Genomic DNA, 12,296 nt, shown 5'->3' with positions numbered 1-12,296 from the left:
TTTAAAGTTGAAACATTTGCGTAATTAGCAAGTAAGTGCAACTTTGGCGCTGGAGGCAACCCTGAAGGTGCAACACCGCATTAAACCAAGAAAAAAGAAGGAAACCATCGCAAGGGAACAACTTTAAGTGCTGGCGCAAATTACGTACGAAGAACTTAATTAAATTGTAACCATTTCTCTACGTTTTTTTTCCGTTTTGCTAGCCATGTTGGCTTTTGGCCAAATGCATGTTTGCAAACTGAACTGGCTGACAATTAACTAATGTCAGCGGCGCAAAAGTTTTTTTTGGTAAAAGATGCGGGTGACTTCCGCTACTTACGACTCTGGAGTGTGTTGCACTTGTTCCGGCATTTAAATGGAACACTCTGAACATGAACATAAATATGGGTTAAATGCAAGCAGACTTAAAATTAAATATGCAGTTAATAAGAAAGTCAAGGCAAAGGCAGTAACATGGATATTATATTTGCCTTTTAAATACCTTTAGAATTTACATGCCATAAAGTAGGCAAATTTAGATGCAGTGTATATTATGCTGTATATACTTAAGCTCTTTTTGATAATAAGGAACATCTTATGTTTTACTATACATTTTTGCTGGGTATTTGCTTTCTTTAAGGTAGCTTCCCATAGTTTGTCATGAACACTGACTTCATTTATCATGAACTTGGTTGTAATGACATCATTGGGCATTCCACTGACATCTATCTGTTATATTGTGCGTAAAGTCATGCGATAAGCGATTTCTTTTTACCGCCCATAGTCCCAACTGCCCTGACATTTCGGTTAGCCGTAAGTGAGCATTATCAATCGCGAATCGACACCCCGGCATTGTCACCATCATGCGAATCATCATCGACATAATGGTCGCTGGTCGCTGGCACGTTTGTCACTTTATGCCGTCTGCTTATGAGCATTATATCTGCATTGTCACCTTGTTGGCCATTTAACACGGATGGGGCGTCCCTTCCTGAATCGCGGGCTTCTGTCTCTTGGTCTCCATCCACCCAACTCCATCCCTCTTATCGTTTCGACTGGTAGGAAGCCATGTATTCCCTTTTCTGCCGGGGATTTAAGGACATGGCTGTCATCGTTACTGTAACGGCCACACCTCCCATTCTCGACCTTCCTTGTCGTGTACAAAAAGTACTTCCTTTTGTTTCGTTTCGTTTTTTTTTGTTATATAGATTCACTTTTCGTTGGATTGGAGCAAGAGATTTGCTCCTGTGTGCGATTCAATTAGCACAGTGAGTCCTTTGAGTTGGTTTTATTGCTCGAAGACGTAAAGAAGTTGGATGATAGTGGTAACTAGATGTTATGTATATGGAGAATGTAAAGTAGCCATTCAGTGGCAAGTTCCCACTGGAAAGTCTTTACTTATTTAAGTATCATTTTTATATATTTCAGAAAATATAATTTTCCTAGGTGTAGATGAATGGTAATAATAAAAAAAAGTGGCCCAGAAGCAAGCTTCACACAGCCATGCTAACGTGCTCGTTTGAGTGGAATCACTTAATGGTTTTATGCGCTTATCATTACCATCCCAGAGGCGGTGTGCTCGGTTAAACGGATAGCAAATGGCCAGGACCCCTTTTTGGGAAGGAGACAACAGACCCTGTGGGTGGGACATAGACACAGTTGATTCAATCAAAATTTGAGTGTGTGTGTGTGTGTGTGTTTGCTTGTTGTTCGCGGACATTTTTATCTGGCGGATGTTTGGCTCGCTGTCAGCGCTAAAAATGTTTGCGCCCCGTCATTGTTTTAATGCGAAACACACGCAAACACTCGCGTCGAACACAATGCGATTTCTGCGCCTAATGTTTCACTTCTTTTTGGGAGCGTGACGATGGCAAGGTGAAAGGTCATGGGGCGCAGCCCACAAATAAGGAAGTAATATGTCGCCGCCATCGTGGCCATCAAATTCAGACGAGGGTTTGTCCCCCATTTGGTTTTCGTCTTGGGGTTTTGAGGATTCCACTTCACACTGAGACGAATTTCGATATTTTCTAATTTTGATATTATATTATATCATAAGATATGATATGATAATTATTTATTCCAACAGTAGCGACGATTTCTAATGAATTTTAAGTAATGTTTCGTATGAGGTTTTTACCCGGCTTTAGAATTTAAAATATTTGAATATTTGCCTATTTACAATTGGTTCTAAGCTCAATTTTCTTTCGATAACTGACAAGAACTTCATATGTGCCACAACTTTTCTTGTTTAGATTCTTTTAAGTCCATTTTCTACTAACTTAAAAGGAACAGTTCCATTAACTTCGGCCTAAGACAGAGCTAGAATTCCATTGATCCAATATAAATTTCAATATTTATATACCTTTCTGTTTCTACTTTCTGAAAGTATGATAGAATACTCGCTTAATTCTTCAAAATTCCAGTTTTAAAACTTTGTATTCCCTCTGTATTATTAACTTAAAAAGTGTTGGAGTCTGGTCCACCTAACCTCGATTTTCTGCCACTCATCTTTATCTGCCTTTGCCCTTTTGCCAGCTTCCAGCACCATCCCCCGGATTCTACACGTTTCTTCATTGTTCCGCCCTCCATCGCACGGCTTTGTTACTGCTGCTGCTGCTGCTGCTGTCATTGGCATTGAACCGCATTTGTTTAAAAGATTGATGACCAACAATTGACTGCAGTCAGTATCCTTCCTTCCGCCCCCTCTCAGCCGCAGATGTAGCTCCTGCTTCTGATGAGTTGTGCTCAATATTTATGAGCCGCAAATCCGGACAGACACTTGGAGTTTCCCCTTGAGCGAAGAGTCGAGTAGAGAGAAAGAGAGCTTTGGGTGTGTGGCCGTGACCTGTAAAAGTTGCAGAATGATTTCATTAATTTAATGTACAACAATGTGACTTGTCACTTGTCAACTTTTTGGTGGAAACTTAACTTCGGGGTAAATCAGTTCATATTAGTCTAATGCCCCAAGGGGCTAAGGAAACTCACTTAGTGACGGGGAAACTTTGCCGACGACATGTCATTGATTTCATTTCTGCTGCATGCCCAGGACGAAAGACAGAAAGGACACGACGACGACACGACAGGACAGGACAAGGATTTTTAAAAGTGTCTGATGCAGGCAGCGATGCATCATCATGCTTGTCAGCCGCATTTACTCGACATTTAACTTATGCCAAGTCCAGAAGGACGAGCAGAACGGAAGGATGGAAGGATGGCAGGATGCGCAGTGCTCGAATGGTAAGTAGAAGATAATTTTGTGGGAAAGTAGGTTGAGCATCATGTAATGATAACAGTTTATGACAGACCCTAGGTTGATTTTAACCTTCACCTGTCACATATTACAGGATATGGAAATTTGTAAGTTGTCAGAAAGTTCTAAATCAAAGAAGTGGTTTTTATCAACTCTTATTACTTACCAATCTCTCGAGAAAATACACCCTCAATTGTTTATGTTTTGCAATCAAAAGAAGCAACAAATTTGATATAAAGAATCAACCTTTAATGAAACCCCTAAATAACACAGTCCTTAGCCTTAGCACTACTACTTTATCACCCAGTGACAGTGTCATCTCGAAAGAAAGGGAAGAAGACCCCAAATAACCTAAACCAAACCCTTACCCAAGATCCTTCCATCCATTCTGTGACAGACATTTACGGCACTTTTCATTAGCAGCCACACTTGTTGTCGCGGGGTGCCAACTTTCTTTTGTATCTATAAAATGTCTCGGATGCTGTCCTTGTTCCTGGTTCCCTGGACTTTTATTTCTTATTCCTTGCCAAGTTGGTGGGAGTTATTAACCCTTAACCACACGTTACCATTTATAACCCCCCGGACAAAGTAAAGGCGACGAGCTGGAGCGCGTTAAGCTGACAATGGCAACAAATTTTTCCCTTTTTGTCGTCTATTGTGTCCCGGGATCTGTTCTCTGCCACCATTCGATTGTGGTTCTTTTCCTTTTTGTCCATGCGGTTTATCGCTTTTAATTCGTCCTGAGCCGCTGCCCGGATTCATAAGGGAGCCGTATATGGATATATATGGTGGTTACATCTCTTGATTCAGTGTGATAATTGTGAGTGAAAATTCTGGATTTTACCAGGGAAATTTCGGTTGTGAATTCAATTTTTTGGAAACCTCTGCTTAATTTTCTTTATACTCTGTTATAAGGTTAATTTCAGCTCTTCTATATTTCCTTATCTCGATTACAATTTATCAGCTATCTTTAAAATGTCCATAAGTTTAAATTGTTTCTCTGCTTTTGTTAGATAGTGATAGCTTTTTTGATTAATTATTTCCAATTGACTGAAATATTGGTGTTAATGTGCCTAAGATAGATCAAGTGGGTACTCTAAAAAGTGATAAGATTTGTGTATATAAACTAGTTCTTACTCGTGTCGAAAAAACCATTCGTATGTTAACTGTGCAACAATATGAAGGCATTAACACTTTGTCTGCTGGTCTTGGTTTCGGCCACTTGCCTGCTGACCACTCGGGTAAGTCTATTATCTATTAACTTAAATAATTAATAAACATTATGCACTTAATTTTTAGGCCAACTCGATTGAATCGGTCGATGATTTAGACAATGATTTCGACTTTGAATTCGAACTAAATCAGTTGCTAGATGAATTGGATAATGACAATGACTATATGGATGTGGAGGATTATGGCTTTATTCGCACTTGCAGGAAAATCCTTCGCAAGGCTTTGAAGACAGTTCGTGGCACTAACTGTATTATCAAGGAGGTTGTCGAAATTCTGAATTCCTGTACAACCTACGTGGATGCCATCGATGCCTGCGGCACAGCAATTCCCAAGGATGTGGCCAAGATTGTGAGCAATGTCAAGGATATGATCAAGATCTGCAATGATATTCTGCATCTGCACTCGAAATTGTGTGCCAAGGAAAAATCTGTGGGCTCGGTTGTCAAGAACTCTTCTAAATGCTTTTGGAATCTGTTCAAGGCCAGCATGAAGCTGACCAGGAAGATCAATAAGACTCTCAAACTGATTGCCAAGTTGCCAGCAGATACCAGCTCCTGCTTCTTGAATGCCACCAATAAGATCAAGGTTTCTTTCAACTCATTCCTGCCCAACATTAATGTCTGTATTGAGTCTATGTGAACAATCGTTAAAGTTGTAGAACTTTACCAGAAATAAATACATTGTCAATCTCTAAAACCAACTTTTTTGAAAGCGATTAAGTACAAATACCGAGTTTTGGGATCAAAATATTTGATATTACGATTTTAGTTACTTAATAAGTTTGGTGAGCCTCATCATATACATACAAAGTTCAAGAGTTTCGGAACTTTCAGACCCCTCAAACTTATTTAGTTTCTCTTGATAGATAATTCAATATATAGATACCAGCAGATTAGTTGAGATTGCGTTACTAAGCACTCTCAGCTGATAGAAATAGACAATTGGTTAAGTTGGTACAATTTTAAGAGCCAATTGACTAACATATGTGTATTTTCCCTATAGATATAATTGTGTATATACTAATTCCTGTTTTTAATTTAATTAAAAATAGGAAAGCTAACTTTGAGAAGTAGAAATGTTTATACTCTTACATAGGATCATGGGTTCGAATGTGAAATCGATCATCACTAAGGCAAAGTTGCATTGGTCTTTAACATTTAAAAAGTTAACAATTTTATACATATTAATAATGTTTAATTACTATCACTGCCGCTTTCACTAGAGATGTTAACAGTCCGGAGGCCACGTTCAGAATGCGGCCAGTGCGAGTGAAGCGACTGTATTTATAGTCTCCGAGCAAAGAGAACAGAGAGAGTGAGAGCGAGAGAGAAGGAGCTGTCCCTATATGAAGGCAGAGAGAAATAGAGAATAAGAGCTATGTCTAGAGATGTACAGAGAAAGAGATGGACATACCGAGAGGGAGAGAGAGAGAGAGAGAGGGAGTTTTGCATTTTCCTATACATGTAACGATCCTTTCTGTGCCAGCTATATGATATAGTTGTTCGATCCGGTTCGTTCAGACTTACATATATACTATATTTATACAGAGTTCTGGTATTAAATGCAGATTCCTCACTTATTGATTTTATCCCATTGTTTTAAAGCTTTCATAAAAATGCGATCCTAAGTTTTCAAACCCGCCATGTGCCAATAAAGAAAAAAAAAATCAAGCGTATCGTGTTCTCATACATTTAGATAATTCTACTTCTATGGGATAATCTTAAATTTTTGTACAGGCTTTAAATGTAATATACCGCCATTAACGCTCTAACAATTGCCTGTACTCTATGAGGATTTGCTCCTCCTGAATCAGAGGCAAATCCAAATAGTCGGGATTGTTATCAGAGAGATCCTCGTTAAATCTCTTGAAGGCAGTATATGTTTCCATTTCCGATTTGGCCTGACTGAGAGCCCTTTGGATGAGGGTTAACTTACTGCCGGAAAAGTTGGCAAAGAGAGAGGCGTCATTGTTGTTGGTTGCCCTATTCGACCCTGAGGGACCATTTTCCTCCAGTATTCTTGTCATAGCTCGGATCACACCCACTAGTTCGCTTTTGCTAGCAAAGCTTTTCAGCAGATACTCAACGGCTTTTGGAAAATCATTTTCAGTGGTTTCCAAAGCAACTCGAGCGGACGGGGCCTGGAACCCAAGTTGCTGGAGGGTAGACAGTAACGTTTCATCTACAGCAAGAGCTGGTGGCAAATTGGCTCTCAGCTCTTCGGAATGGTTCTGCAGAAGATCCAGACTTCGGTCTATGTTATTCTTGGTCCTCTTTAGGGCTTCCACTACCAAACGTCGCTCATAGCCCATTTCTATTAGCCTCGCAACGCCCCTAGGATCTATCCATCCTCGATTCGAATTTCCCTCTTTCAGCTCCTGGTTAAGTTGGCTCACACGCGCCGAGGTTTTCCGCTCTTCGCTTATCTTCTCCCTGCGTTCCTGGATGAACTGAATGGCTCTGTCCACATTGCCGCCACAGGACCTCAGTGCTAGCCTGGCTTCCGATTCATCGTAACCCATTTCGACTAGGAGGGAAATGTGGTCGTCGGAGGCCTTTAGCTCGTCCAAAGCTTTGCCAGCCTCCTCCAGTCTTTCGTAGGCCTCATCTCGGCGATTCTGGTGAAAGAAAACCACACCTTGCAACAGGCGTAGCCTCATGATTAGAGCTCGCTCCGGACAACTTGATCCCTTGATGGAGTACAATCGATCGAACTGATCACCATAGCTGAGGCGAAAGGTCTTCTCACAGATCTCCAAGCGGCGCTGGGCATCCGGTAATTGAGTGATATTTTTCAGGCAAAGATAGCACCACACAATGTCCAGGTTAAGCAGGGCATAATTGTCCACCGCTTCCAGGAATTTTGAGTTGCATTGGGAGAACAATTCATCGGCTTCTAGGAGCAAGAGTAAGGCCTCATCGAATTGTTCCCTTTGAATGGCAGCTCTGCCCTTCTCGTACATGCTCATGGCCATGAGCAGGGATCGATTCTCGATGGGCGGCAGAAAAATCTGACGTCCATTTTGATCCTCCATTTGCATGAACCGGTGATCGGCATCCACAATCACCTCCACATCCGCTCGTATCCTCTGGATACGTTCATGCAGCTCCTGGCCCTGTACTTGACTGCCCACCACTATCATCAATTGCTGACCGTTCTTCACACCCTGAGCGGCCAGAGTTCGCTGTCCATCGATAATGCGACCTGCTGAAATGCACTTCACATGACTCGGGTCAGTCAATCCCATTCTCTTTGACACCGCATTCTGTAGTTCCGATCCTGGGGCCCCCAGAGAGCACTTGACCTCTACTATTTGCGCAGTGCCACCCTTGCTGTCCACACACCTCACATTGAAGGTGGCCAGACCAGTCTCAGTGAACTCCTTGCGTGCTGCCAATTTCCTTAGAGCACTATCCTGCATTTCCGTCAGGGCACACCGGCAGTTGGACACACTTATTCCCAGATCTCCGCTCAAAGTGCCCGCCAATCGGTCCATCTCTGACTCAATGCTGCCAACTCCGTCGAGATAATATGGCTCCTCCCACAACTTGATATCCCGCTCCCGTAATTGGGCTCGCAACTTGATAAAAGTATTGTCTATCTGTGTCATGGTCTGTCAGTCTGTCTCTCGATTCCGATAACCAGACAATTTTGAATTTAACTACATTGATTTCAGATGAGTTTACCTACCTGGATATACTAGACTCGTAGGGTATACATTTAGACCCTTCAAAGTGAATCCATGCAAATATTTTTAAATGCTTGTAAAAGATTAAGCTAGAAAGCAGGGGAATATTAGGATAAGAAACTACACTACGCTAGATAGTTATTTAATTTTTGATTCAAAATGCTAACAATTAAAAACTTATTTATAATAAATACTAGTATTTATTTTGCTTTATTTTAATACATTTTATCGGCTTTGTTTATAGACTTAAAGCCATTCTCCTCCGCCATAGTAAACCTCCAATCTTATATCAATGGGTTCTCTTACTGGCGATCTGATCGTAATTTCCGGGCTATAGGCAGGCGGCCAATGATCCAACGATATCATAGGTCTATTACGTGCATTATCCCATAATCTAATACAATGAATTTGATATCTCAAATTTAGTGTAGTTTTGTAGACTACCGTACCCCAATACGCCGCAACCTGGTCTATATGGCGTGTCATTTTAAAGTCGCCGGGTTTTGGCCATCCATATGTATAGGATGCTGGAGAGTTAAAATCCCATAAATATGCTCCTGGAATTGCCAGAAAGATAATGGCTACTAGAGCGGCGGATCTGTAGACACGTCCATCAGAACCGTGAAGAAGAAACATTTTGCAGCTGCTATTTGTTTTCTCGATTCTCAATGACTGAGCTCTGCAGCGGTGAAAAGCCATAAAATCAGATTAAACCAAAAAATTTTTAGTCAACATGTTATGGTATTTCCTACTCAATTTTCCTTGTCGTTACATAATAACAGTATGGCGAAGTTTTTATACCCTTCATCCATCGATTCATTTTGGTCAAACAAATATGAAAATACAAGGATTCGATTTTTTAGGAAACTCAAAATATTATTTTCCATCATTTCACCAATAGCATTTAGATACATATTAAATAAAAGTTCTTAATCTGCTTTACTTTTTTTTAATAAATTTCATGATTGGCTTTTTGTTTAAGGTTTAAACACTAAGCTTATCTCTCAACAAAAACATCTATTCTAACATCGATTTTTTGATGACTGGGCGAGGTGATAACTAATTCCGGATTATAGCAAGGTGGATTTTGGCTCAACCATATTTTGGGCCCATTACGTGCATAATCAGTGATTTTAATGCAATTAATACGCCATCTAAAAGCTAGGGTAGTCCTGTAGGTAACCGAACCCCAAGAAGACTCATCCAAGTTTACATAACGCGAATTTCTCGAGTCGCCATGTTTAGGCCATCCATATGTATAATCCGTGGCTTCCCAAGAAGATGCATCTGGAATTGCCAGACATAATAATTACAACTAGAACGGCGGAACTGTAGATACATCCTGTAGATCCGTGTAGTAGAAACATTTCTTAGCTTCTGTATGGTTTCTTGATGACTGAGCCAAGCAACGGGGAAATGCCTTTGAATGAGATTAAACCAGAAAGTATTTCCGCCTCCATGCTATAATAATTCGATTTGCATTATATAAAATTCGAGATTTTAAAATAATACAAATTATCCATGGCGAGGGTGTACATTTTCTGATCTTTTAACTTAAGTAATAATACCCTGCAAGGGTATTATTAAATTTTTAAATAAGATAATTACTTTATTTGGAATGTATCGGAGTGTGTTATTATACATAATGGGCTTTCTGCATAAGCTGCAAGCAGTTAAAATCAACGACCTTCAACGTAAATCTCCATTTTCATATCGATTCTCACTTTGTTTGCTGATCTGATTACTATTTCTGGGTTATAGCAAGGTGGCCATGCACTCATCCATACCTCAGGTCTAGTACCAGTACGATCCTCTAAGCTAACGGCAGTAATCTTCCTTCCAAGATTTAGTTGTGTTTGGTAGGTAACCTTACCCCAATAAGACGCAGTCAATCGAATATTACGGACTGTTCTGGCGTCGCCGGGTCGTGGTTCTCCATATCTATAGTGTAGTGGTTGTGTAAAGTAGTCAGGGTGTGCATCCGGAATTGCCAAAAGAAGAATTGCTAGCAGAAAGGCGGAACTGTATATACGTCCAGTAGATCCGTGTAGAATAAGCATTGTGTAGCTTCTGTCTGATTTCTTCGTTCGTTGTGACTGAGCCATGCAGCGGTAAAAAGCCATGAAATGAGATTAGACCAGAAAGTTTTGGTCAAGCTTATATGGTATTTCCTTCTCAATGTCCCTTCCTTTACCTAGTAAAACAAGAAAAGAAGCTAACTTTAGTATACCGAAGTTTGTATATCCTTTATCCATCGATCCATTTGGGTAAAACGAAAAAAAAACTAAGAGGAGCCTAATGTATCTGATATAATGATTAGATTTTTTTTAGGAAATTCGAAAAATTATTTTAAAACCGTGTGAAGTATCTTTATCCGAGAGATGGAGTTTATATTTATTTATTTTTATTATATATATCATGTATGCTTTGAATGTTAGTGATTGGGCTTTGTGTTAAAATCAACGTTTTTCAACGAAAACCTCCATTGTCATATCGATGTTCACTTTGTTGGCCGATCTGATTATGATTTCTGGGTTATAGCACGGTGGCCATTTACTCATCCATACATCAGGCTTAGTACGTGTGTGATCAAATAATTTAACGCAAGTAATCCGCCTTTGTAGTCTTAGTGTTGTATGGTAAGTCACCTTACCCCAATAAGACGCAACCAATTCTATACGACGGACGGTTCTATAGTCCTCTGGACCTTGCTCTCCATAGGTATATTCTAGTGGAGGTCTCCAGAAGTAGGAATATGCATCCGGAATTGCCAGAAGAAGAATGACTACAAGAACGGCGGAGCTGTAAATACGTCCAGTAGATCCGTGAAGAAGAAACATTTTTTAGTTTGAATTTGCCTTTCCCATTCCTGATGGCGGTGAAAATGAGATGAAACCAGAAAGCTTTGGACAAGCTGTTATGGTATTTAATTCTTAATGGTATGGTAATTTGATTTGCAAATCAAGATTCTAAAATAACAAAAATTATCCATGTCTCAAAGTAGTTGAAAATTTCTCAAAAACCGTACATTTGTTCATTTTCTGCCAGGGTATAAGTCAAGGCAAGGGTATAAGTCATAATTGTTACATTTTGTAATTAGTTAATTACTTTATTCGACTTCTGACAATAATACAATATTATTAATGTGTTGTATTTGTATTTTATTATACATTAACCGCATTTGTGTAAGACAATTTTCTGGAAACGTGAATCTCCAATCTCATATCGATGTTCACTTTATTTGGTGCCATCACCATGATTATTGGTTGATAGCAAGGTGGCCATCTACTCATCCATACATAAGGTTTAGTTCCGGTATAATCAATTAATTTAATGTAATTAACAACCCTATTTAGATGTATTTTTGCATGGTAAGTAGTCCTACCCCAATAAGACGCAACCATTTCTATACGATGGACGTTTAGCAAGTCTTTGTATCCTCTTTTCCCATATGTATATTGTGTTGGTCTCCTGTACCATGAATTTGCATTGGGTATTGCCAGAAAAATAATGCCCACTAGAAAGGCGAAACTGTAGAGACGTCCAATAGGTTCGTTAAGAAGAAACATTTTGGAGTTTCTATTTGCCTTTCCCATTCCTGATGGCGGTGAAAATGAGATGAAACCATAAAGCTGTGGATAACCTGTTTTGGTATTTAATTTTTAATGGTATGGTAATTCGATATGCGTTGAATAAAAATCGAGATTCTAAAATAATACAAATTATCCATAACATTTTAAAAACTGTACATTTGTACATTTTCTGCAAGGGTATAAGTCATAATTGTTACATTTTGTAATTAGTTAATTACTTTATTCGACTTCTGACAATAATACAATATTATTAATGTGTTGTATTTGTATTTTATTATCCTTTAACCGGATTTGTGAAAGACACACTTCTGTCAGCGTAAATCTCCAATCTCATATCGATGTTCACTTTATTTTGTGCTCTCACTACGATTACTGGTTGATAGCAAGGTGGCCATTTACTCATCCATACAAAAGGTTTAGTTCCGGTATAATCAATTAATTTAACGCAATTAATAACCCTATTTAGATGTATTTTTGCATGGTAAGTAGTCCTACCCCAATAAGACGCAACCATTTCTATACGATGGATGTTTAGCATGTCACTGTCATATTT

The 12,296-nt window shown here is 39.4% G+C and overlaps 3 protein-coding genes across 5 annotated transcripts in view; 2 read left to right on the top strand and 1 right to left on the bottom strand.

Annotated features, from left to right (window-relative positions):
- Positions 1–12,296, top strand: part of msi (RNA-binding protein musashi) — a 138,272-nt gene that overhangs the window by 4,205 nt on the left and 121,771 nt on the right. The window lies entirely within an intron of this gene.
- LOC110191944 (uncharacterized) lies at positions 4,367–5,158 on the top strand. The gene is made up of 2 exons (XM_020962964.2): positions 4,367–4,470; positions 4,529–5,158. The coding sequence occupies exons 1-2, from the start codon at positions 4,408–4,410 to the stop codon at positions 5,099–5,101; spliced, it is 636 nt and encodes a 211-aa protein (XP_020818623.2). The 5' UTR covers positions 4,367–4,407; the 3' UTR covers positions 5,102–5,158.
- Positions 6,136–8,181, bottom strand: LOC110191941 (NEDD8 ultimate buster 1). The gene has a single exon (XM_020962958.2). The coding sequence runs from the start codon at positions 8,070–8,072 to the stop codon at positions 6,222–6,224; it is 1,851 nt and encodes a 616-aa protein (XP_020818617.2). The 5' UTR covers positions 8,073–8,181; the 3' UTR covers positions 6,136–6,221.

This window comes from Drosophila serrata, unplaced genomic scaffold, assembly GCF_035046125.1.
Source record: "Drosophila serrata isolate PLE 108 unplaced genomic scaffold, ASM3504612v1 contig_360, whole genome shotgun sequence".
Classification (NCBI taxonomy): domain Eukaryota; kingdom Metazoa; phylum Arthropoda; class Insecta; order Diptera; family Drosophilidae; genus Drosophila; species Drosophila serrata.
The sequence above is the reverse complement of the archived record's forward strand: the minus strand, read 5'-3'. Positions and strand labels throughout refer to the sequence as shown.